We start from the raw sequence: 27,388 nt of genomic DNA on the forward strand, positions 1-27,388 counted from the left end.
GGGATGTTCAAGATTAAGGAGCTGGCTGGTTTGGTGTCTGGGGAGAGCCCATTTCCTGGACTTGTGTGTCCTCACATAGCAAAGGGGGCAAAAGAGCTCTCTGGAATCTCTTTTATAAGGGCACTCATCCTCTCATGACCTAGTCACCTCCCAAAGGCGTCACCTTCAAATACCATCACACTGGGGATTAAGTTACAACATATGAATTGGCGGCGGGGGGCGGGGGGAGGAGGAGGACACATTCAATCTACAGCATTCTGCCACTTCCCCCTGCCCCTCCGCCAAAAATTATATCCTTCTTGCATGCAAAATTCATTCCACTCAATAGCCCCAAAAGTCTTAACTGGTCCCAGCATCAACTTTAAAGTCTAGGACCAAAGTCTTATCTAAATATCACCTAAATCAGATATGGGTAAAACTCAAAGTATGATTCATGCTGAGGCAAATTGCTCTCTCTAGCTGTGAGCCTGTGAAATGTTATGCGCTTCCAAAATTCAGTGGTGAGACAGACACAAGACAGACATTTCCTATCCAAATAGGAGAAAGAGGAAAGAAGAAAGGAGAGACAGGTTCCCAGCAAGTCTAAAACTCAATGGGGTAAATTCCATTAGACCTTAAGGCTTGTGAATAATTCTCTTTGGCTCGATGCTCTGCCGTCCAGGCCCACTGCCTTCAGTTTCGCTGAGTAGGGATTGGGGCCCAAGACTCCAGGCTGCCCTGCCCCCATAGCTTTGGGCAGCTCCATCCCCACCACTGCTTTCCAGGATTGGGGTCCTGGGACCACGGCTACACTGAAAGGCCTTGCTAGGTGGAGGTAGCCATTCTCCCATGGGCACGTTGGGTACAGCCCACACCTCATCCAGCCACTGGAGTAGCATCTGAGGCAGCTGAGGAGCTCAGTGCCACAGTGCAAGGAGAGGAGACCACCAAATGAGGTGGTACCAGAGGCGAGCCAGGTCCAGAAGGCACCAGCAGCCCCTCCTTTGCTTTCTTCCATTGTCTTAGACTATAGCTTCTGGCTTCTGTCAAGAGGGCTGACTAATCTCCTTATCAAGTAGTCTCTCCATCACACCCTTAGTGTTCTTTCCCAAACAGGCTTTCTCATTCTTTTCAATATGAATATGCTGAGAATTTTACAAACCATTAGGCTCCGTGTTCTACTTCCTTCCCAACTGACAATTCCATTGTTAAGTCATTTCTCGTATTTTACTACAGTGAAGAGAAACCGGGCCACTCCTTTATTGCTTCAATAAAAATATCAAATTTTGTCACTTGCAAGTTTTACCTTCCACAAAATACTAGAACATGAACACAGTTCAGCCAAACTCTTTGCTGCTTTGTAACAAGCATGGCCTTTCCTCCAGTTTCCAATATGTATTCCTCATTTCCACCTGAGATCTCATCAGAATAGCCCTTACCATTCATATTTCCTCCCCTTCTGTTCGAGATTTCTCAGGTGTTCTCTGAGAAGACTGAGCCTTTCTCTACAGCTCTTCTCTCTTCTTTCTGAGCTCTCATCAGAATCAGCTTTAACAGTCCATTCAGAGCAATGTAGGATTTTTCTAGCATGTATCTCAAAACTCTTCCAGCCTCTATCCATTAGCCAGTTCTAAAGCACCTCCACATTTTTAGGGATTTATGACAGCAGCAACCCCACTGCTTAGTGCCAAGTTTTGTCTTAGTTTGAGCTGCTAAACCAAAGTACCATAGACTGGGTGGTTTATAAACAACACAAATGTATTTCTCACAGTTCTAGAGGCTGGAAGTCTGAGATCAGGGTGCCAGCATGGCGCCTTCTTCCAGGTTGCAGATTTCTCATTGTATTCTCACAAGGCAGAGCAGTAAGCTCTCTCAGTTGATTCTAATAAGGGCACTAATTCCATTCACTCCTGTGACATAATCACCATCCAAAGGCTCCACCTCCAAACACCATTACATTATGCGTTATGTTTCAAAATATCAATTTTTTTCTTGGGGGGGGGACACAAATATCCAATCTATAGCAGTTGTCCTTTTTTATTCTTGAAATTATGAATGGGGATGACAGAGTGAAATGAGGGAGTATAAATTTCCTGGTGACTCCAACAAAATGATGCTTAGATCTTGGCCAGGTTTTCCATTCATTCAATCATATAACATGCCAGGTTGTATTCCAGGAGCTGAGAATATGGCAGTGAACAAGACAGGCTAGATCCCACTGTCATGGAGCTGACATCTGAGTGGGGGATACAATACAATATAGATTTATATCTGGCCCGGAAAAACAAAGCTAGAACATAATCCACAGACCTAAAAGAAATTAGACTAATCAGACGAGAACGTCAAGAACTTCTACCAGGAAGTTCTGTGCACATGCTCTCTTTTCTGGACTCCCTTCTCTACTGGACTTCAGGTATCAAAATTCTGTCTCAGTAAAGGTTCCAACCAACTCAGTCACACTTAAATACACACGAGTGCCCTACAATTCCTCTCGGCGGCGCCTACATTACGTTACCCGTAGATGTGAGGCATTCCAAGAAAGGGATTTTCAGGACCTTCTCAGAGTCACTTCACACTTCGGTTTCTAAAGAAACATTTGTTATGCACCTACTCTGTTGCAGGTCAGCACTAGGCTTGTTCGGGCAACAGTGGATAGTTCATTTACAATGAAACACACAGAGCCTGAAGGGACATTTGCTTGATACTGTCTGTCTGTCCCTCGAGATGTTCTATCTGCCTGTCTCCACCCAGCTCTGTGCTCCCTTCCTGCCTGGCTGCTGGTCAGCAGTGGCACAGTCCTATCAAAGATCGTTGTTCCCTATTAGGGGTCCTCTTGCATAGCCACGGCCACAGCTATAACTATAGCTCTCTCTCTCTAATCATTAACACCCTCTGAAGATGGGTGACCATAAAGGGGGTAAATGCTCCATGCTGGTGCTCCACCACTCCCAAGTATGTAGAGTCTTCTCACTGACCTCCCCTCAATAGCTCCATTCCAATGGACACAGGCTGCAAAGCCAGCCCTGCTCTCTGATCAGAGACTGACCCTGGGCACCAGCTTTATTCTTAAGTTCCAAGGACTCAGGTGGGATCGGAGGGCTGGTGAACATTCTATAAGTGGTGCTTACTCTCAGAATCAGCGGTGAATCACATCAAAATAGAACAAAACTCAGCGTGGTGACTGGAGAGACCCTGGTCCCCTGTACAGAGAAGGCAAGCCTCTGAAGGGCCGTGACTTACCTTTCTGTGTTCAGTGGAGGGCTGTGGGCAGATGAGCTGGAATCTAAACAGCAGCAGGAAACCCAGGGCACTGAGAAGGAAAAACAGCAACAAACAGAGCTGTGAGTATGTTCCAGGCTGCAGTACCCAGAGGAAGGCAGCGTCTCCATCTCATCACTGGAAGGGAGAGAATAGTCCAACCCAGGCCCTGGGATGTGACCCACTGAAGAGGCAAAGGGCCAGCCCACAGAAGGGGAGGCAGCACAGTGCTGTGGGCTGGGCCAAGGCAGGGGGCAGGCCTGGGATCGAACCCGGCTTTACCGCTTACCAGCAAGCTTTCTAGGTGAGGACCTCTAACCTCTTTGAGCCTCGTCTCCGCCACTGTAAGATGGGGATAACAACGGAAGCTAGCTGGGAAGTTTGGGGAGAACTGAATGAGATGAAGCACCACGTCTGACACAAAACAAGTGCTAGTGTATGCTTGGTCCTCGTGGAGCTGGTACTGTCAGGCTGAGCGGGGATTCGGAGCCTGGCCAGGGAAGTTCCTCTCCCATACCCAGGCTTTCCTCAGGACCTGTCCTCTGCCTGTCCTTGACCCTTTGGTGTCACATATGTTCTCCATAGGTGGGACTAGCTGTGTTAAGCCGCACTGTCACCAGCCCTGATTAGGGCTTGTCATCAAATAAAGGGAAGGTGCAGAAATAAGAGCCAGCTGGCCCCGAGACAGCAGGGCATGCTGGGAGAGCGTGGAGCTTTGGATTCAAACACATGTAGGCTAGACTCCCAGCTCCACCCTTCTCATCTGAGGGATCCAGGGTAAGCTAATGTCTCTGTGCCTTGATGTCTTCATCCTCTGTAAGGATCACTGAGGATGACAGAGATGAAACTGCCCAACATAGTCAGAGGAGACAACTATTGTCAAATAATTTAAATGCCCGAAGTCCCTTAATTTAAAGTCATCAATGGCATTGTTTTAAGCATCCTTGCAAAAAGGCCACTGTTCCTTCTTAGCTGTCTTTTGAGTCCTTTTTTAGGGTTTAACCCTGAGGACAGAAGTTAAGCAACCTGGTGGTTCTTGGCCTTGTTGAAACCTACAACGTAATTAAAAGATAAGAAACACTGCTTTGTCCAAGATAAACTCACTGTGCGTAGGTGGAGATGAAGGAAGCTGTCTGAATCTGGGGTTAGGGCTTGTGGAGTTAGAAAAGGCTCCCACCATCTCTAAGAATTCTAAATTCCACACCAACCCTCATTTCATATGTAAATGAGCATGGCCTTAGCAGACCACACAGAATGGACTTGGACAGACTGGCTGGAAGCAGGGTGAAGAGACACGTAACCAGGTGTTAAATGCATCCTTTCTACTGCTGTCTTAGAGCTGCAGCTGAGGACCAAGGGTATTCCATACACACACATTCCACTAAGAAGGGCTGTAGGTCTATTCAGGACCAGAAAAAGAGGTGGCCCCCACCTAAGATGTCTTCCAGCGATGGGGCAGGGGCATCTCAAGGAGTGGGTGCAAACACGGTGGTGGGAAAAGAACAGCTTTTTTCTAGTTGTATCTTTACTGGATTCAGTTTATCCTCTTAACTAAGGAACACATTCATCATGACTCAGGAGTCTATGCCCCTTGGTTGCAAATCACCTCTGTGTCTCAGTCTCCTCATGTGCAAAATGGGAATAATATCAGCGGCCTTGCTGACCTCAAACGAGTAAATGTGCGAGAAAGCACACTATGAACCATGCCTACAAATCTGAACTTTTTGTAACACATTCTGGCGCTGTTTACTCATTTAAAAAGAAAACCTGCTTGGTGTGGTTTTGTTAAAAACAAAACAAAACAAAAAACAAAACAAAAAATAAAAAACAAGCAGCAGTCCACAAATGTGTTCCACTTCAGCTCCTCAAAGTTCTTGGTAGACACCTAAGCCCCATATCTGTAAGGCAACCAGGAGCGGTTTTGCATGACCGCTCATTCCAGGTTGCATTTCCATGACTTTGAGGCAGACTTGGGGCAGGAGAGGGAGTGAAAGATGGAAGAGGAAAGATTCTAGGTTTTTTGCTGTCTCAGAGGAACTGCATTCCAGGTTGTCTGGTCAACTCTATGCACAGATATTCCTACAGTTCGTTCCCTTACCTCCTTCAGATGTCTTCCCAATGCTGTCCCTTCTCCAAGAAGCTTCCATGACCCTATAAAAAACAGCACTCCCTCTCCCAGCCTAGCCTGTTTTTTTCCATAGCACTTACGATCTCACATATTATGCCTTTATTCAATTAAATTTCACCCTCTGCCCACTAGAATATAAGCTCCATGAGATCGGAGAGTTTGTTTTGTTATTACTTCAACCCCCAGCATCTAGCAGTGTCTGCTATATAGTAAGAACTTAATTCATTGAATTTATGTATGATGCTACATCATCTTGACAGCCTTTGAAGTGTCAAGATAAGTGGAAATCGTGTGAATTAACATATTCAAAAAAGTCCAAAGTGACTTTGGGAGCTTTTAAAAGTTCTTTTATGAGAGATTCATTAAAAAATCAGGTGTGCTTCGCATTTCTATGTGATGTCCCCAAATACTTTCTCATAGGATTGACATGAGGTATGGCAGCAAAATGTGTTTTGGTGCCTCTTGTTGCAAAAATGCAACACAATGTCGTATTTAGACATTCAAATGCACCTTTTCTTCATCGAGCTAGGCCCTGGTGCATAGGAGAACCCAATAAAATTCATTCTGGAATAAAACCTTAGTTATTAAATGGGCTCTGCTCTGAATGGAATAGAATAAATTCCCCCAGAGGGGAAATTATTCTTTGGCTGCAATAACAGCAGCCAGAGCAATATATAACCCCAGGGGCCAGAAGAAACTCTGCCAAGGGCTGAAAGTTTCCCGCCCCTGCTAAGTAGACTGTTTTGGGATACCCCGCCCTGCTCACACATACCTATCTAATTGGTAGTCTGTAGCTGTGCCCACACCTCTCCAAAACACTGACAACTCAGCCCAAAGCCTTGTTCCTCCTAACCCATTTTGAAATTAATGTTTGGGGAATGTGAGAGCACGTGTGTGTCTGTGTGTGTGTGCAACTCAAGTGTTATTTCACTTTGATAGTTTGTTTTGGCAAACTGCTCCCAGCTTGCAACGTTTTGACAGATTGAAGGCTACCAGGGCCTTTGGCAAACAAATCACACGCTCCCCTCCGAGCGGCGGGGGAAGCCACATTCCTACCAAGACTTTCCAATTCACCTTGCAGGAGGAACAACCCAACATTTCACACCAATCAGAAAAAGAAAAAAATTATGCTATTCCCCAGCGCTGTTCTAGATTTTAAACACTCCATCATTTCATTTCCTCATGTAGAAAATAATGTTCACTGAAATCTGGTACAAGTTCTACATCATGGCGCTGGGGCTCTGGGTTTCGGTATTTGCCTTGGCCCGCCCTTCCCCGCCCCCACCCTAACCACCCTTCCCCCAGTGAGGGTGGATCATGTCACAGCCACGGTGCACCTCGGATTACCTCAATGACCTCTACACCACTTGAGCAGATCAAGTAACAAAATAAGGAAAACAGAAAAATAAAATCTTAACTTCTTTTCTTCTTCAGTTAATACAACCCAAGAGATATTTTGGGAGCAACCTGATCACTAATAAAATTATATCGACCTTAGCAAAAGAGAGCCAAAATTTTAGCTTTGAAGTGAAATCTCTACCTACTGCACTCTGGAGATCAAAAATGTTTGCTAAATGTGGATTTTACTGTGTTCAGCTCAATCCTCTGCCTTCCTCGTACAGCAGTTAAGAGTAAAGGAAGCAAGACAGGGAGATGGGTTACAAATGACGTTAGCCAATGAAGACTTGATGGTTACTACTGATGTCAATATTTACCAGTATTATTGCATTTAATCTCTACGATCATCCTATCAGACACTTTTATTATACCCATTCTGTAGGCTAGGAAATTGAGGCACAGAGAGGCTGTCATGTACTGAAGGGCACACACTCCTACTAAGTGGAAAAGCCTGATTTCAATGCTAGCAGTCAGACCCTTGGCCTGGCCCCTTAACCACTGTGCTCTGGGGCCTCATTAGGAAACAGCACACCTTTAAAGCAAGCATTTGCATTTTATCACATCAATTTTCTTCCCCAGTCTTATGAACCTGTGGCTTCACACATCTGTTTTACTTTCTGTCATTGCTTGCAAAAATAATCAGAAAATAAGTGGATGTAATAAAATCATGTTTATCCAGCCTCACTAGAGAACAGTCTAAGTTTTAAATAATTGAAGCTAACCATTTAAATTCCAAACTTAAAAAAAAAAATGCATTCTATTTATTTCCTCCGCTTCTCATACAGAGCATGAGAGCATGCTGAGCTTAAGCAACCTTTCTTAGATGGCTCAGAGTCATCGGTGTGAATGTCGACCAATCTATACATCATCAGGTGGTGAGGCCTTTGAGCAGAGAGCACTTTGGGAGCCCAGAATCTGGGACGTTGGCCCTTGGCTGTCTCCACCCTGCTGTAAGGCATTGCAGATTACTATAGATAAGTCTGTGACCCCTTAGTCCGCTCCTTTTGGGTCGGCCTTGACCTTGGAAACCTTTAGACAATGAAGCTACAATCACACCAAGACCAAACAGGCTCTGGGAGAAGGGCTGCCTGGCTTTCTTGGAGTAAATGTTTCCATTTTAGAGCATAGACTTCAGGACACCTATTCTTATTGCATACTTGTTTTTATTGCTTATTTCCAGGTTCTCCACTCTTGCAATCATTTGTGTTTTATGGACCAGGGGGTCTGAAAAAGTGGTGTTCTGTCACCATACAGCTTTTTAAGACACCGTACCCTTTGATAAATTCCCCTGCTCAATGGTAGCTTTCTTGAAGAATTGATTTCTAATACATCTTTGCAGCAAGCGGGGCAATTAGCACAGACTTGGTCCAAACTAAGGGCTAATAGATAACGAGTGAATCAAAGAATGGGAGAATGAAAGGAAGAGAGGTGAGAAAGAAGATGGAGGGAGGAAGTATTAGTCATTAAAGAAATGCAAAGTGCTGTTGTGAGTTTTTCATCAATAAAGTATTTTCTAAGTGGACCCCAGAATTCTGTCATAAAAATAGAAGAACTGGGAAAAGGAAGACAATCCTAAAAGAAGGATTTCTTATAAGTTGGAGTTATCAGTTCTGATCCCCGGGGGGTGAGTGTTAGCCTGAGGCCTATAAATCTATTGGGATAAGTAAAGGATGGGTACCTGGCATCCCAATGATCACACCTTGATTCTACTGAACCTCTTTGGTACAGAATGTTCTAGCAAATCCCACAATCGAGTACTGAGTGATGAGGACATGGTCCAGGTGCAGGGCTGTGCCAAGCGTAAAGAAAAATCAATACTGTCTGAATGCCTGCCATCTTTTTACAGGAAAGAGTTTGCCAGGGCAGTCCTCCAAAAAAGCATTTTATTTCCTCCTGGCCTCTATGCCTACCATTCAGATGGCCCCTACTGGGCATCCCACAAAACATTCCAGCAGGTTCTTCCCTGGTACACTTGTACTCTTCTGCTCCCATCAGGAAACTTGTGTTCGTATAGTCAACCATGTCCCCAAACCCATTGATGCCAGTCACTGTGTAATTACATAAAATATTCAAATAATACACCAGTCCATGAACAAAGCACACACACACAAAAAAGAGTAGTTGTTAGTTGTGTCTACAAAAACGAAGCTGAATGCTTTGGAAAGACTCACTAACGGCAAGTAGCCAAGAAAAAAACTGCTGGCAAATTAGGTGTGGATGAGACAACTGTAAATGATTAGGGGCAAAAATAATAAAAATCTAGACTTATTCTGTACTCAGATTGCTTTGCAAATGTCTTTAAATTCTCACTCCGCTTTAAAGAAATCCAAAAGGAAACCTTAGATAATACTTATGAGTGTGGTATGTGCAAGAAAGACAATGAGGGGTTCATGCTCAAAGAAAAGTCCTCGGCCTCACATCAAAAAATTGGCGAGTGAATGTACATGTGTTTTAAGTTAAAAATAAACTGTTAAAGGTGTGTGTGCATCATTTGTATGATTTTTCTGCTTTAACGTACTTTTGCAATTAACTAATGATCCTAATAAGGAAAGGAAAATTTTCTACTCTATTTTTTTACACAAAAGATAATTACTAATTTATTCATTCAGTAGTTAACAAATATTTATTAAGCATCAATTGGGTAGTGGTTTAGATGTGGCTTACACAAACTCTGTCCTGTCTTATTAACGCCATGTAGTTTAATACTTATGATCTGAGACTGGCCTCTCCTCCTCCATCCGTTTTCTTGGTCACCGGCTTGACCCCACGATCTTTCCCAATTATTATATATTTCTTTACCCCTGAGGGCAATCTCGGTTTTCACTAATTAATCATACCTCAAGTATCACTACCTTGAGCATTCTCTTTCTCACAAACAAACACATTTTCTTCACCCACTTCTTTCTTCTTTTCTGTATTTGGGATCTTTTTCAATTGCTCCAAGAACAACCGGCCACCTTTCTCTTTCTCGTTTCCTCAGTCCCTTTTGGTTGTATTTCTAAGCGAAGTAGCTGACAGGCATTACAGTAATGTTACTCTACTGAAGTGTATATGAAGAAAAAGGAAAGCCTTTAATTTGTAGAAGACTAAAACCAGACACTTGACCTAGGGCCATCAACCTGTAAAACGCTTAAAATGATCCAGAACTCTCCATAAAATCTATAAAAATCACCATCTAACTTTGTAATCTCTCTAATTACATCTGCGTTTCTTCAGAAACTACCATTTAAATTGAGAATCACTGAATCAACTTTATTTCCTGCCAATTTAACTGATTGTTATTTTCAATCATTTTGTTTTTTTCTCTGTTTTCATTTCAAACATAAAATATGTCAGTTACACGAAAGCCCTCCAAGAGGTAAAGGAAGAGCGCTGACCAAGGAGACTGGCTCTGAAGAGATTCCGTCGGTCAGCCACGGCAGGCAGACATCATCACTTGTTATAGTGCTTCTAGGGAGGAAATGGTTTTCCTTCCATTCAATCATTGAACAAACGCATAAAGATGTAATTGTGCATATCAAAAAAACAAAAAAGTGCACAATTTGGAGCAAGTCTTCAAGAAACATAAATACTCCTGATCACTGAGTACCATTTCCTCTCTAACTTGGAACTGGTGACAAACATTCCCTAATCGAGCCTTGACTAACCCTTTGGTCCGAAAGAATTCTGCTTACCCTGCATTATGAATGGCATCCAGAGCTTGTCCAAGGTTCAGTGACAGCCCACTAACCAGTTCCACCAAGAGTTAAGATCTTATGCCTCCTCTGCTACTGGGTTTAACTGTGATTCTTTTTTATTACAACAGACGCTGAGCAGAGCAGAGATGCTCTTAATACATTCCTACTCAGGGCTGCTCTGCCTCTTTCAATGAGGAAGAAGCTGGCTTTGTTTCTCTGGGGCTTGGCAAAAACTGAGGAGGGATTTTTAAACTAAACCTCCGTATATCAGAATTGTGAATCCCTTAAATGTTTTTTCTTCTCAGGGATTTTCTTGGCAACTGAATTCTAATTCTGACCTGTTTTCCCTGTAGGTAGAGAAATTCTCCAGCATTTCCAATTGATCTTTATGCATTTGGTTGCCTTGAAAAATGTTAAAAAGCTCCTAATATGTGTGTATGTATTTCTCATCTATCAATTTTATCAAAGACCTCTTACTCTTAAAGTAACCAGAGGCCTTTGCCCCCAAAATTTTGAAAAACATTTAGACAAGACATTCTAGGTTTTTTTGTTTGTTTGTTTGTTTTTTAGGTTAAATATATTTATTTGGCTCTAGACACAGAAAGTACAACAGTTTATTAGGACCTGGCTTATGAAGGAGACCTGACGGAAATCTCTAGCTGAGCTCTCCCGAAGACTCGCCCATCCTCCTAATTTATGTATTCTTTCCCCAGTTCTTACAGAACTCTTGGAGAAATGTCCCACTGAGCAGCCCCGTTCAAACAACCCCTTAGCAGGACCTGGGCGCAGAGGCCTGTCAAGACTTCCAGAGTTCCGCCATCAGAGTAGCAAGGCGACATCTAGCTTTCTGCTACTTCCACCTTGCTCATTTCTTCTAACCTGTGGGCAATTTCTCTGAAATAATGCACAGCTTGCAGGCAAACCCACCAGGATCCCCTTGAAGGGAGATGGCCACCACACCACATATCATTACAGGAGGTTAACTGTTCACAGGGGCATCAATTAAAATTCCGAGACATCAAGAAAAAAAAAACTTTGCAAAAGGGACTTCTCCCAAGTAACACCATTCCCGTGCAGCCTGAGTGGCCATGATTTTGAGAGTCTTCAATACTGTTAGGGGCTTTTCTGATGGCAGCCAGACTTAACACATGTTTACAAGGTGAACCCACCTTTGTCTCTCCACTGCTCTTTTCAATCCAGTTCAATATATGACTGTGACCACCACTTCTCTGTCCCTACTGGGTCCTAGTGCTCAACTAAGCAGTGGTCCTGAAGTGACCAAGTGATCCAGCTGCTGTGGTTTTACATCGGTGTGATGAAGTTTCCACAAAACGGATGTATATTTCATGTCTTGACATATCTTTTAAACTATTTTTTAAACTATGGCTTAAAAATGTACACATGCTAAATTAGATCAAAGGCCAAATACTAACCCTGAAGAAACCATAAAACATCAATGGCTAGATTTTGCAGGGGTCTAAGAATGGAGCTTTTCCTGACTTCTCTGACTGTTTCTAACATGCTGTGAATGTCACCGATGAAGAAGGTTGTAGCTCTCCACTTCGGGCCTGCGCAGGTCTGTTCATGTAAAATTATATAAGCAACTACAGACTACCGCTCGCGTGCGCGCATGCGCACACACATACACACAAACACACGCACACACACTACACTCAATTAACTGCCAGGCGTGGGCCTCAGAGTAATTACCTGGCAAATGCTCGAGCCATGGTTGGGCAATCCCACATGGCACCATCACAATAACATACTATAGACCATTTTACTTTTTATTGTGCAAGTTCTGGGCATTTGGGCTTAATGTATAGTTAGGCAGGGCAAGAGGCGGGGAACTATAAGATATCATTAATGATTCAACTCTAAAACAGAAATTTCCTCCTTCTCCTCTTTTTAGATTCTGAGTCAATTAATTTAAAGACTATCTTGAGATTACGAGATGAGTTTCATCAAAGAATTGTTACTAATTGCAATTACTTAACTATGTGGATCAAAATTTCCTTAATACTATGCAGCTAAAACAAGTGTAAAACCAACTAGATGCTGAGGTTGATGAACCAGCTATCAGCCATAAATCCTGATTTCAAATTTTGGTGTTTATCAAAACGGACTCAATGATCTCATGTGTAAATATTACAAGTTTGAACTTATAAAATAAATGTATCTTAATAAAATACTGCCGTTGGCTATTTTATTTGCTGAGGTTTTACAAAGGATTTTGACTGCAGAATTTTTAAAAGGGTCTATTGCCTTAAAGCGTTTGAAAAAAGCCTCAATGACAGGGACTACAGTTCCTGAACGCAGAGCCCTTTTTCTGACTCTACACTAGAGAAATGTGGCACACAGGAGTTAAAGATTCCAAGGACTGGTTTTCTGATCTACAAAACAGAGATACTAATGCTTATTCTACCTACCTCACATGGTTGATATCAGGATCAAATTTTAAAAATGTAGATGAAAGTCATAGATGTTTTGAGGAGAAGGGACTAGAAAGGTCACCTTTTAAATAAACCAGGTCAATTAAGTGAACATCTGAGGGGATGCAGTCAGAGGACAATATTTTTCAAATTCTTCGGGTAATGCTGTTATGCAACCGTGATATCTATCCACTAACCCAGTAACATCTTTATTTTTAAAAATTTGAGACTTAAAGATGAAAAATTTTTTATTAAAAAAATAATAAAATAGCGGGGCATAGTGTAGGACTCAGGTCACTTGGATCTCAGTACAAGGACCTCTCACTTCAGCACACAGCTGCTGAGGCCTTGGCCACTCTTCCAAATAGCACACTTATCACAAATGTGGACATAGTATAGCAAAAATATCGGTGAGATGCAGACCTTCAAGGCTGTTACTCTAAGAAACTATATAGTAAAACTCAAATATGAGATTCTTATTCTCTTTTTAAAAGGTTCTTTACTTACCTGAGAGATCCCATGAAATGGGAAACCATGATGCTTGGGGTCCAGGAAAAAGCAAAGTTTCCTCAGAGATGTTGCCAATTTTCTGCAGGTGGGGATGGTGTTCAAACTCCTATAGAAGGAACAACGATGCTATTTTTAGCATGGTTTGCTTAGGAAGACTCTACAGTCTAAGATTCTAGAATCTAAGTAGGCCAATGAAACCAGAAGTGAGCAAATGGAAGACATTTAAACAAAAATGTCACTGACCAGTACGGTCACCAGATTTTCTAACTGAAGTCTGATTATGTATGAACAAATTTACAGGACACTCGGCTCAGTGACTGATTCACAGAAGTGCAATAAATGACTATCAATATGATTACCTCGGACTCCGAGCACATAGCAAAGTTGACATTTGGCAAACCTGCGTTGGAAATTTAGCCCCATCTACTAAAGACGACTTAACCATAGGAAAGTTATTTTGCCTCTGTGTCTTGGTCTCCCAAACTGTATATTAGGGATAAAAATACTGACTAACAAATAAAGAAAATGACATACTGACATATCTACAAGATAGATGAACCCTTAAAGCACTATCCTAAGTGAAAAAAACCAGACACAAAAGGACAAATATTATTTGATTCCATTTATAAGAAATGTTCAGAACAAGCAAATCTATAGAGACAGAAAGTACATGAGTGGTTGCCAGAGTCTGGGGGTGCGGTGGAGCTCATGGGAGACTCCAGGTTTTCCTCCTGTGGTGAGAAAACTGTTCTAATATTAGACTGTGGTGATTATTGAACAGCCCTGAGAATATACTAAAAGCCGATGAATTGTACACTTTTAAATTGGTGAAGTATGGCATGTGAATTATATCTCAATAAAACTTTTTAAAAAATACTGCCCAGAGAATACTGCAGGTTGTTGTGAAGATTAAATGAGTGGACATTAACCCAGTGCCTGGCACAGAGCGCCTCTCACTAAAAAGTAGCTCTGATGATACTATGCAAGAAGGGGTGAAGCAACACTTAAAATGTGTTATCACAGTAAAAAAAGATAAATCTCCCTCACCTACAAACACTACTATATTCAGAAGCCCTCACAAAACAGAACTGCTAAACATTGTCAAGTGAGCCAACAGTTTCAAAGCTTATAAACAGCATCAGAAAGCCCGGGATAGGAGGTTTGATTGAAATGTGATGGAACTTAGGAATCAAAATCATGGCCCAGGCTCCTCCCCTCCAGCACCTCCTCTCAGAGAAAGACAAATAAATGAAGTGAGGTTTCCAGGTGTGTGCTGGGGTTCTCCCTAAGAAAGGCAGAGTTTTCCAAGACCATTGGTTTCCAAATTCTTCCTTTGAAAAGGACTTCACATTTCCTTCTCACTGGAAAGGGAGGATTGAGAGATAAGTTACAAAAACTTAAAAGACAGTCATGAGAAGCAGAAAATTCCATTTGCAGGAGGAAAAAATATCAAGATTTCAAAAGTTACCACCAGCCCTTTCTGAGGGTTAAGAAAGTAAAGCCTCTTAACTGTAATCACCCCTAATTAGCTATCAGCAACTCATGAAATTACTCACGGTACTGAAGACCCTTAAATTCTTGGGTTTCAGCCAGAAGTTTACTGAGATCCACCAGGAAGAAAGCCAGCAAGTGCAAACTGGAACAGTTAAAACTCCTCTGAATCCAAGATGCAGTCTTGCTCTTGGCTGTGGAACAGGTATGTACAAAGATGGGATTTAACTTGGGAGTCAAGTAAAATCTTTGCCAAGCTCCTGATGATGATCAATAATTATTTACTCAGTATGTGGAGTGCTCAGGTCCTCTCCGAGGGATTCAAGAGAAGGATGAGTCAATGCAGGGTCTCACTTTACAATCTAACTTAGGAGGGTAGGATTTAGGGGCATGGAGTTATCTGGGAAAAGGATGGTGATATCCAGAATAGCACAGGGTAAATGTTGTTACATGGAGGCCCTAAGTGCTAATCGAGCTAGTTCAAGAGAAGGAGAATCACTGCAGAGGGCTGGTCAGGCACCAGCAAGGAAGACAGACTTAAAATCGGCCCTGAGCCTACGCAAGTCATAAGTGAATAATCCAGAGCAGTTGGTAAGAGTGGACGCTCTGTAATCTGAATGACGTGGGTCTGAGACCAGCATCCCCATTTATTAACCAGGTGACCTTTGGCAATTAACCCTTCGTCTTTCAATTTCCTCATCTGTAAAATGGGGATACTGTTTATAACGACCTTATAGGGTTGTTGTAGTAGATGTTTATTGAGACTGCACCTGGGTGCTAGACACAGCAGACATGATCCTTGTTCTCAAGGAACTTAGGTGCTAGAGGGCTATATACTTTAAACAAGCTGAAATACAAATAAGTATAAAAATAAAGTTGTGAGATGAGCCATGAAAAAAGGTCCAAGGTACTTCAGAAAGTACACTGGGCAGTGGTCAGAGAAGGTCCCTCTGAGGAAGTGACCTTCATGGCGAGGCTTGGTGAGGGGTGAGTAGGGGTCGGCCAGGTGAAGGAGGTAGAAAGACACCCCAGGGAGAGGAAATCTCGAGTGTAAACTCATGTGAGGAACTGGGAGGAAGATGGAAGCAGGGTGGCAGGAACTTGGCGATCAAAGGAGAATGTGGGAAGAGTTGACCCCACATTTACCAGAATAAGGTAGATGAGTGGTTGAGGGGGACAAGGGAAAGAAAGGCATCAAAGATGACTGCTTCCAGATTTCTGCGGGATAGAGCCAGCAAAAGGAGATGCTAGCAGAGCTTCTGTGGTTTTGTCAGGACAGGAAGGGCAATGTGGAAGGAAGACAGTATGATATGAAGCAGTGGTTTCCAAACCTGATGAGAAGTCAACCAGAAAAGTATCTTAAATTAGCAAAACAATTTGAAGATAGATTTACGACAGCTGCTAATGACCATGAACCTTGTCCTCTGTGTGTACTTTGCCTTCAGATATTTGCTGATAATGGAAGGAAGCCATCGTAATTAGCATGTCATTTTAAAATATTGTTCCTCTCATCTTTAGCTCGCCCTTTTAAAATGTATATTTTGAATGTATGTTTTACGTGCTCACATGATACGTTGATAGGCTTTTTAAAAAGCAAATATATGTTGGAGTTGTACACTCCAATATTTTTTATTGTTGGAGTGTACATCAAAAAAATTTTAGGAGACCACTGCTCTAGAATGTTTCTTGTCAGGTTTGGTCAGTCTTTTCTCCTGACGTGGTTGACCCAGGAGAGCTTATACCGGCTCTGCCATTTCCTTAAAGTTGACTTGTGCTTCCGTGACTAGTACTGTGTTAAATCAGCTCTGCCTTTCAAACTCTGGGTCACGACCCATTGGTCTCTCATGAAATCAATTTCGTGGGTCATGATCTGCACTTTTTTAAATAAAATAAGAAAGACTGGAAAAGAAAAGAAAAGAAAATACCAGTGTTTATCACACATAGAAGGATAGGTGTTTCTTACTGTGGTTCGGTCAGAAACGTTTCAAAGCCCTTGCTCTGGAACCCAGAAGACGGTAAAGATGTCTACCTGTGACTGGGGGAATAAAATCGTAAAGACAGGCAAAGCCAAGTTATCCAAGCCCCTGGAAAGTGGCGCCAGGAGGATTTTTGTTGCAAGGGGCAAGAAAGAGCCACTGTAGGTTCTGGAGCAGGGAAGGACCTGATGAAAGTGAGGTTTCCCAAAAATGCGTCTGGCAACAGTGCACAGAGCAAGCAGATTAAGTAAATATGCCATCTACGGAGCCGAGTCCCCTTGTGAGGTTTGCTCCTGTTGATTTATCACCTTTCTTAACAGTGAACAAAAAAATCTAACAATCTCGTTTCTGTTAGAACATACGCTCCCTGGGGGATGGAGGCCCCACCTCTTCTCCTTTCCACAGAGATCCTACAGGAAAGCTGACAAGTCACCTGATTTTGTTCGGGCCAAAGTCGAAGTCCCCACACACCAGGAGGAAGTGGAAGAAAGCATCAAAGCTCAGGATGGCAGGGACAGAAAGAGGGGCCACAACAGACCTAACCCAGAGCAGAGAATGGCTCCTCTGACCCTGGGAGATGCTGCTGTGTCCTCAAACCATGGCGCTCTGCTGCTCCTTACCCACAGGCCCGCTCTGAGTATCTTCCCTGTCCCTTCCCCTCAGGTCTGGAAGACCACACCTGATATCAGGCCATACTCCAGAAGAGAGGGTCTTCTCAGCCTCTCACATTTGGGTTCAGAAAGGCCACTTCGCAGCCATGTCCCAACTGCAAGTGACAGTTCCACCTCCTTCCCTCCCACACACAGCTTCCCCCTCTGGAACTCGCACAATGTGAAGCAATCACCAGGACCAACAAAAGCCTCATTCCTGGGGGAGAGGAAATGACTCACCAGCACAACAATGAAGACCAGAGGTTTCAGAAAGAGGCAGGTCCAGACCCCAGATCGGCACCCAGTAACACATGGTGAGGTCGAGTCTCGGAACCTGCCTGTTCCTCTGCAAAAGCCACCTTCTGAGGGTCCTGACAGGCCGGAGCCTCCACACCGGCCACATCCTGCCCTGTCCTGTGCTCGCTGACATCACCAACGTGTTCTCTGGACCCACTGCCTTTTACACAAACTTCCTTCTCACAGAACCCTTGCCCACTGTCTGCAGCACCCCCTACCTGACACTCCACGTGTCTGTGGACAAAGTACCAGGATGGCGGCTCCCAGCGCCGGAGGAGTGTCCCACCCACCCTCGTCTTCCTTTATCAGGGAAGTGGAAGAGCCAGGCACCGACTTTTACTGACCAGCAGATACGGGGCATACATCATGTTATTTAATCCTCACAGCAAACTGAGACCACACAGCGGGTCGAGGGCTGGGCTGGGACTGAACACAGACCGCCGACACCAGGGTTGTTCTTTTCATTCTAGTAGACTCACTGCCTCCCACCTAGTAGAGGATCATACATAGCTAGACACTCAATAAATAAAGGAATGAATGGATGAATGAATGAGTAAACAGATGCTATCCCAAGGGACTGGGTATACTTCATAAATTTCCTGGGAGACAAAACATTTCAGGAATGACTGTGTATTGTGCCATGTATATCACCTAGAACAAAGTGAGCCAAGATGAGCCGTTTAATAACCTGTTATTTCAGATAATGAGACTGAAGATGCTAGAAAACATCTACTAACTAGTGGTTACTGTGTGTCAGATAAAGTTTAGGAGCTTTACACATGTCAGCTCATTTTATCCTTACAGCAACCCCTGAAGGCTGTACCGTTGGGAAATGGAGGCACAGAGAGGTGAACCAACTTTCCCAAAGTCACCTAGCTCATAGGTAGGAGTCAGAATTCAAATCCAGGCAGCCACAGCCCAGAGTTTATGCATCTCATCATCATTTGACACTGCCATCTGCCCCGTATGAACAGGGATGACTTAAATGATCAAAACAGAGGTTGCTGGTGTAAGTATTTTCCCAAGTGTCGCCTCCAGTACTAGTATGGACATAAAGGAACTTTGTAGGCCTCAGTGGATATACTGCATGAATTCCTCAAGTCAAAACACAGCAGAGTGGCCTTTTGGTCCCTGCAGGGCTGACACCAGTCCCCTTATGTCCTTGAGCATTCACATGTAGGGCAATCAGGTCATCAGCTAACGAGCACTCAGTGCCTACTGGGTTAGGTTTCATGCAAGATACTCAATATGACGGGGAGGGGAAGAATCCCTGCCTTTGAAGAGTTTATACGCTTATTGAGGCAGACGAATAAATAAATATGCAAGTGAATATTGCCTTGATAACGATAAATTACCTCAGACTAAGTGCCCGGTGGTTGCTGTAAGCAAAAAGGAGCCCCAACATTCTAAGGCAGAAACTAGCACAGAGGACTTTACGGTCAGCATCTCTAAGTAGGCACTGTACTCAGGACTTTATGTACTAGCTCAGTTAATCTCATAACAACTCTATGAAATAGATAACACTGCCCCCAGGTCACGGAGGAGGAAACTGAGGCACAGAAGAGCTGGTGGATTTTCCATAGCCCACAGCTAGTAAGCACTGGTGGGCTTCAAAGCCAGGCAGTGTGATTCCAGAGTGCGCCCTCTGAACCCGGCCTGGCTGCCTCAGGGGCTTCAGGGCTGCTTCCATGGACCAGGAGGATTTTTAAGGGATTAGAATAATCAGAGCCAGGATCTCAAGCATAGGGAACTGACAGCAGGTTGAAGGATGAGGTCTGGGGAAAGACAAAGGCTTCTGCAATCTTCAAAAGAAAATGAGGGACTTGTGTGTTTTGTGAATGAACAAATCTTCTACTGGAGAGAGAGCACAGTGTGAATGAATGACAGGGGACAGAGGACCAAGGAGCCACCAGTGCCCAGTGAGCCAAAAGGAAAGGTGAAGAAGGAGCAAACTGGGAAGTGGTAACCAGAGGGGAGGCTATCCTGAGGTGGGGGTCAGGTGGAGAAAGTTGTGCAGGGTGTCCCCTGCACCCCTCAACTGAGAAGATGCGGTGGATCTTCTCAGGAGAAGGAACTTTGTCTGGGAAGGGAGAAGGCAGCCAAGAACAGCAGTTTGAAAGCAAGAGGCAGAAAAAGCGGTGTGCTTATTTCTTGAAGGTAAACCCTGCTTAAAATGAAACGATTATCCAGAGCAGGTGGGAAGAACGGTGGGAGAGATATCCTTTGTCACTGTGAACAATATGGTGGGCAAATATATCAGCCAACAATGGTGGTACAGAACAGGGGTTAGAAGCTTAAAAGGAAAGAGGGCATCTTCTCTTTTAACAGATACCAAACATCCTCTGTTTATGCTTGTCCCTCACTGGACGGGTAGCTTCTCAAGGCAAAGCCTATGTTTTCTTATCTTTACATCTTTACTTACCTGTGCCTGGTACAGGTGGCCATGCAGTTAGATGAATTAATGGATGAATGACATGTGTCTTTAATAGACTTCCTTTTTAGAAAGTAGGATTCTTGTCTGCTTTCTCTCTGTCTGTTATCGCTGATGCTTAGTGAATGTCTACGACCTGCCCTAGGACCAGAAGAAAGGCACTAACCCAAGGCAGGTAAGTGCTGCCTCCAGGGAGGGTCCGACTCTCCTGAGCCCTCTGGTGGCCTTCACCGCTCACCACAGCCCTTTCAGGCAATCCTACCCCAGGCAGCCAGGCACTGGGGAAGCTGATCTTGGAGCCCCAGGAGAGCCACATTTCCAGCTTCTTCCTTCTGGGCCTGGGGCAGAGGCCAGCCAGAGGGCTGTTCCTCTAACACTCCCTCTGCTCTGGGTCTTTGCTGAACCCCCTTGCAGAGCCCATCTTCCCTGTCATATTCAAACTTGGCCACAGAACTCATTTCTTCCCATTGAACCTCCATACTGTAAACTGGCTTGCCCACAGACACATGAAAACCCACAGAATCTGACTTAGGAAAAAATGTTGAGAAGATCTATTTAAAACTCCCTGGATACTTCCAAGCTACACATTACAATGACTTTTGTTACTTATTAAAGAAAACACCTGACTTCCCCTTTCTTACCTGGAGAAACGGGGTAATCAGCACAGATGAGTTAAGGATTTCAATACAAATTGCATCATTTTCATGGTCTTTAACATTCATGTGATTTATATTTGTTTTTGGTCCTACAAAAAACGTTTCCCAGGTAACTAAGGAAAAGATTCAAAGGCAGAAATATCAGGGAGGCGAGATGTTTAAAATAAATGAGCCAGTTGTTCCTGCTTCTGTACCAAGTTGTGTTTTAAATTTCAAGTGGCATGATACTGCAGATCCAAGGGAGAAATGCATTTAGAGTAAGAGCACTTTTTCTTCCCCAAATATTACTTCCTAGTCATTTGATTTACAGCATTTGATAAACCTGGTTAAATTTCTTTACTTCTGTGTAAATCACATAAGACCTCCAATTTAGCACTTGTTACAATATATCATTATGATTTATGCTTGTCTTTCCTCCCCATAACACAGGATCACGAAAGAATAAAGACTCTTCTCAAAGACTTATTTTTATATTCCTGATGCCTAGAGCAGAGCCTGGGGGCACAGAAGGTATTCTGTGATGACAGAAAGAACTTATATTCAATCTCGCGTGGAGGCCTTCTCTTAAAAGCATGATTATGCTGTACTTGCAAGGTACTGATGCCCAGCCTGGGATCTGAACAGCCACTTTACTCTTTCGTGGTAACTAATTGTTTCTGAAATTAACACCATCGAGGATGTTCTCTGCCCAACTTCTAAAGCCTCCAACACACAAATAAACAGCTGTGATGGGATGCAGATCACTGTACCTAGGAATCAAAGCCACCCAGAGACACATTCCAGCCTTCCTCCGCACTCAGACTCAACCACTCTCCGGCATCCTCTGCCAAGAACAGAGGATGCAGTTATGAAAGGAAACAAGTCAGACAACCAGGGCTGAGCTCTGCATGGAAGCCACAGATTTTCTGTGTGCCACCAAGGCCTTTTCTAAGATGATGTTCCAGGTCATTCCAAAAACCGATATATTCTACAGGCACCTTGGTCAAAGGCAGATGGCCCTGAGACTAAAGGCAGCTTTGGCTCAGGCTAAGCTACCCTCCTAGTCCACCTTCCCTTCCTTATGATACAAGGCCCAGGTCCTGCCATCTACGAATGGCTTTTGTCACTCTAGCAAGCACCTGTGTACATAGGTGTGCAAACATACATGCACACACATATGCAAACACACGTGTTGGGGAAGGAGGGTGTACCAAGTACGCTAACACAAAAAGAACAAACTCATAGAGAATAAATACTACATTTATCCACAAAATAGATCTAGGTAAGACTTCAGAGCTGGGTGGAACTTCGATAATGTGGCGTTCTTTTAGGAAAAAAAATCTATAAAATTATACATGCTTATTGAGGAAAATTTGAAAACTATGGAAAAACAAAGTGGAAAGCTATAATTATTCACAATCTCATAATCCAAATTAACTACTATGGTGTTCTTCCTTCTGGTATTTTTCTACACAGAATACTTATACATATTATCTGCATGTTTTACATATAATATTTCTACATAAACAAAATCGCATATACAGTTTTGCATTTTCTCACTTTAAATCATAAGCAGTTCACTAGTAATATTCAGAAACATTTTTAATTACTGTATAATAGTTCATCCTATAGAAGTCAGATAACATATCTAATAAGTTCCCTTATTGTTGGAATCTGTGATAAACACCTTTGTATAAAATTCTTTATCTGCTTCTCTGCTTAGTTCCTTATGATAGATTCCTAAAAATAGAATCACTAAGCCAAAAGTATGACGATTTAAGGTCCATCATACATATGGGCTGTTTTAAAAAAGAGTATATTCTCCTAAAATCCCACATGTAGTAGATGAAATAGACACATTTGCTAATAATGTTAGCTTTATAACCTTTCCTAATTTGATAATTAGTTAGTTAGGCTAACTGCTTCAATAAACCATCCCAGAATCAATGGCTTAACACAGCAAAAAAGCTTTTTGCTCAGTTCACTGTCTGATGTGGGCTGACAGGGGCATTCTGCTCCACACAGTCATGCAGGCATCCAGAGACCAGTCTCTTTTCATCTAGAGCTCCACCACTATCTAGGGCTTCAGAATCCTTGGTTTTTTTTTTTTTCTATGCAGTGAACAAGCAAGGGTAAACAGAAATTGTGGAAGATTTAGCTAACAGCTTCACAAAGGTAGCTTAGATCACTACCACTCATATTCCATTACCCAGCTTAGTCATATAACTATACCTAACTGTGAAAGAATGGAAAATGTGGTCTGCCTATATCCCCAGGAGAAAATCTTTTGGCGAACAACTCCTGGTACAGGGTGGGCATTCAACGTGTTTGATGCAATAGGCAAAAAAAAAAAAAATCATCTTAATATGTACTCTTGGTTATTAAATTGGAACAGATTTTCACTTTATTAGCCAAGTGTACTGTCTCTTCTTATGACCTCTTTTACCAAGGTTTCTATAGTGCTCATAATGTTTTGAATTGATTTTCAAGAGCTCTTTCTAATATTAAGGATGTTAATGCTTATTTTGTCTGGGACTCTTTTTCACTCTGATTTTTGTCTTTTAACTTTGTTTATAATTTTTATGTAAATAAGTTTTTATTTTATGTCTTTAAATCTATCAATTATTTCCTTTGCGACTTTTTCAGATTCACATCACGGAATCGTAAAGCACATGCATACACACACTGAAAAGCTTGGAGATTCTAACTCAACACCCCAATTTCATTATTTTGTATTCATGATTTATACACAAATAAATTAATATTCAGTGAAATACAATGACTGATGCAATGTTTTGCAGCTAATTAAAGGCAAAGCAAAGCTAGAACTAGGGATTTAAAAAACTTATCGAATGTGTAATACATGACAGGTTATGCTAAACACTTTTCAAACATTATTTTGATTGATTCTCAAGACAACCCTACGAGGTAGGTGCTACTGACATCCCCATTTAACAGAAAAGGAAACTGAGGCTTCAAGCAGTGAAACAATGTGAGTGAGGTCACAGAGGTAGTAAGTGGCAGCCACATGATCTGAACCCAAGCCCACTTGATCGTTTGAGCCACGGCTTGTCTTAGCTCTTAGGTCTCCTGACCCATTGCATCAAACGGACAGTCCCAGGAGGGCTGCCTGGTACATGACACATAGGCTGCAGTCTGGACCTCAGCCAGGGCAGATGCTGTGTGTGAGGTCGTGCTTGGCCCTGTTCGCTCCAGCACAGCTTTGGCCTTGAGTCCAGGATGTTTTCTCAGTGCCCCCACACATTTGCCTGTCCAAAACACGTCCAGGCTCAGTGTGCCGCAGCCACCATAAATCAGCCAGCCACACGCTCTGCCCTTGATGCTTTTGAACATCAGGGGAAAGGATTTGCCTTTTCCTGCTCAGCTCTCAGGGCTTCGGCATTGACATTTGAGTTATGTCATTATTTTTTTAAAGGACAGAAATCTAGTCGATGATTTGTAGCAATCACTGCTGTGAAGTGTATGCCAAGAGGCTCCCTATATCCTTACAGAAGAAAGCAGAAACCCAGCAAATTAGTCTTACTTCCTTGACACAATTCTGTGATAGGCCGGTATTAGGTAAAGCGGAAATCAGGAGCCATGATTAAAAGATATGATAATGCGAAAAAGACAGCCACCTCATGAATTAGGAAACATTTCAAGGAGGGCAAGAGAGCAAGTCATTGGCGTCAAAGGTCACCCAGAGGTCAAAAGGGACACTAAAAGGCAATTGGGTTTAGCATCAACAAAACTATTATCATATTCTTTTTCTTGAGCTCCATTGTCAATGGCCATGAAAACCCGTTTTCTTCCTGTCTCTTCTGTTGGTCTCCCTGTGACCCAAACCAGGACTGGAAAAATATCAGCAAAACCCAGCCCCCACTAATGAGCTGTGGATTCTGGGTAATGACTCTTACACTCTGACCTTTTTATTATTTCTTGCTGAGATCTCAAACGCTAACATCTCGAAACCTATCCCCTCATTCAGACTGTTACTTTTTATTTCTAGTTTCCCCCTACTGATAGCCCACTCAAGATGAATAATAAGAGGACCCAGTTACCAGCTCCACACCGAGTCCTTTACCTGCCGAGGTTTCCTACTTTGGTGATGGCATCATCATCCTCCCACTGAATAAAGCTCAAAGCTTACCTGAGCTTTCCCCTTCCCATGTGCCCTAGGCTCAGTTTTTTGCCAACTCTCAACTCTTTGTTTGTATTATCTCTCAGATAATTCTCTCCACCAACCTCATCCAAGTCATCATTCAGATAATTACAGTTAGTGTTTCTTTGATTTCCCTACGCACCTCCGTCAAAAATCAGAGAGGCATATTTCTGGGTTCTCTGTTTTGTTGCATTGACCTATGTGTCTATCCCTCTGCCAATACCATATAGTTTTCATTATTATAGCTATATAAATCTTGAAACCTGGTAAACTGATTCCTCCTACTTTATTCTTTTTTAAAACTATTTTCATAAGTTTGACTATGATGTATCTTGGTATGAATTTCTTTGGGTTTATCCTCTTTGGAATTCACTAAACATCTCGAATCTATCAGTTTGTGCCTTATCTTAACCTTGGGAAGTTTTCAATGATAGTTCATTAAGTACTTCTTTTCAGTCCCATACTCTGCTCTCCTAGGACTTCAAAGACACATTGCATCTTTTGCTATAGTCCTACAAGTCTCTGAGGATCTGGTCTTTTTTTCTTTCCCCAGTCTATTTTCTCTTTGTTGTTCAGAGTGGGTAATCTTCATGGTTATATCTTTAAAATCACTGATTCTTTCCTTTGTCATTTCTATTCTTCTGTTTAGCCCATCCAGTGAGATTTTCGGTTATTGATTTCCATTCTAAAAATTTCATTTGGTTCTTCTTTATATCTTCTATTTGTTGCTGAGACTCTTTTTTTCTCATTCGTTTCAAGCATGTTCATAATTGCTCATTGAAGCACCATCATGATGGCTGCTTTAAAATCTTTGTCAGATAATTCTCACACATCTGTCATCTCAGTGTTGCCATCAATTGATAGTCTTTTTTTCATTCAGTTTGAAAACTTTCTGGTTCTTGGTAAGATGAGTGATTTTCAATTGAAACCTGGACATTTTAGCAATTATGTTATTAGGCTCTAGATTTTGCTTAAACCTGACACTGCTTCAGCAGGGTATGGGGTGCCCCACCCCATTATGGCCAGGGGGAATAGAAGGTCAGGTTCCCTACTTGGCCTCCACTGACACCCGAGGAGGAAGGGGGACTAGTCCTTACTGTTGAGCAGGGGTGGCAGCTCCAGCTCCTCAACAGGTCTCCACTGATACTTCCCTGACCGGTGGGGCAGGAGTGCCTCACTATTGTGCCTCATGTGGCCTTCACCAGCACCAGTGTGTGTGTGCTGGGGTCTGGGGAAGAGGAGGAAGAAGGGGATGCATGGCCTTATTGCTGCTGGGTGGTGGTAAGAGTCCTGACTCTCCACTAGGCCTCCTCTGACCACCCTAGTGGGGAAGGGATGGGATGTCTTAGTGCTGCTGAGTGGGAGTGAAAGTCCTGGCTCCCATATGCCCAAACTGAGAAATAGGCCCTCGGAAATGGTCTACGCTCTCACCATTCATTAAGGAATGAAGAATTAGTGATTCCAGAGATGAGGAATGGGTTGCTGCTGGAGGTCAAATGGCAAGTTGATGGCAAAGTCAGAACTCAACACCCACGACCTTAGCTCCAAGACCACTTGTCTATAAACCAAAGAGCTCCTAAGGCACTGAAAGAATGCCAGCCCTCAACCCAATATAATAATGAAAAATCTAAACAGTTGGAGTAGAATGGCTGCCTCCCTTCACATCCTGCCAGACCCCAAGGCCAGAATGCACACATGGTTAAGTGCCATCATCCCCTAAACAACACAAACACACGTCTACTCAAAACAGACCTTCCATCCAACACATACAGTAAAAGCACACTCATGAGCCAAGAACTACAGTATCACAGTCACCTTCAGGGCTGGTGGTCTTCCATCTGGAGAGGATTCTGGCTTTCCTGCCATTGGAATCCCTGACACCAAGATACACCCAGGAGCTGCAGAATTCAGGGCAGCCTGCAGGCCAAGCATCCCTCTCCTGGCTGGAGAGCTAGGTCTGCACCCCACTGCAGGCACCTTCCTTGGGCCCGGGGCCTCTCGTCTGGCCCCAGCCAGTGGTCTCAGCACAGTGCTGCTTATTCTCCAGTAAGGGAAAGCTAGCGACCTGGGAGGGGAAACTGCGTTCTAACAGCCTTTGTTTTTGTTTCCATTTAAAAAGGTTACCGACTTTATTGCATGTAGAAAGAACCAAAGTAACAGTTTCAAAGAGGCTCAGCATGTTTTGGAGCTGACCAAATATACAGAACTTTAGGGTGGAGAGGAAAAGAAAAGGAGAGAGGGAACAAATGCTTATTCCACATTCACCATGCTCCAGACACAAGCCTTGATGTTCCTCCTCTGGCTTTTACAAATAAAAAATGCAGCCAGAATCAAGTTCCAAACCCCTACGAAAGGCCATCAGGC

General features: G+C 43.1%; 1 protein-coding gene across 1 annotated transcript in view; it reads right to left on the reverse strand.

Annotated features, from left to right (window-relative positions):
- The window catches only part of THSD4 (thrombospondin type 1 domain containing 4), a 549,795-nt gene that overhangs the window by 512,002 nt on the left and 10,405 nt on the right, over positions 1-27,388 (reverse strand). Inside the window, exons 2-3 of the mRNA XM_039856496.1 lie at positions 13,380-13,488; positions 3,220-3,289 (exon numbers count right to left, since the gene is read on the reverse strand). Coding sequence (XP_039712430.1) covers positions 3,220-3,289; positions 13,380-13,408 — 99 coding nt within the window. The 5' untranslated portion in view covers positions 13,409-13,488. The remainder of the gene's footprint in view (positions 1-3,219; positions 3,290-13,379; positions 13,489-27,388) is intronic.

This window comes from Pteropus medius, unplaced genomic scaffold (genome assembly GCF_902729225.1).
Source record: "Pteropus medius unplaced genomic scaffold, Ma_sr-lr_union100, whole genome shotgun sequence".
NCBI classification, from domain to species: Eukaryota; Metazoa; Chordata; class Mammalia; order Chiroptera; family Pteropodidae; genus Pteropus; species Pteropus medius.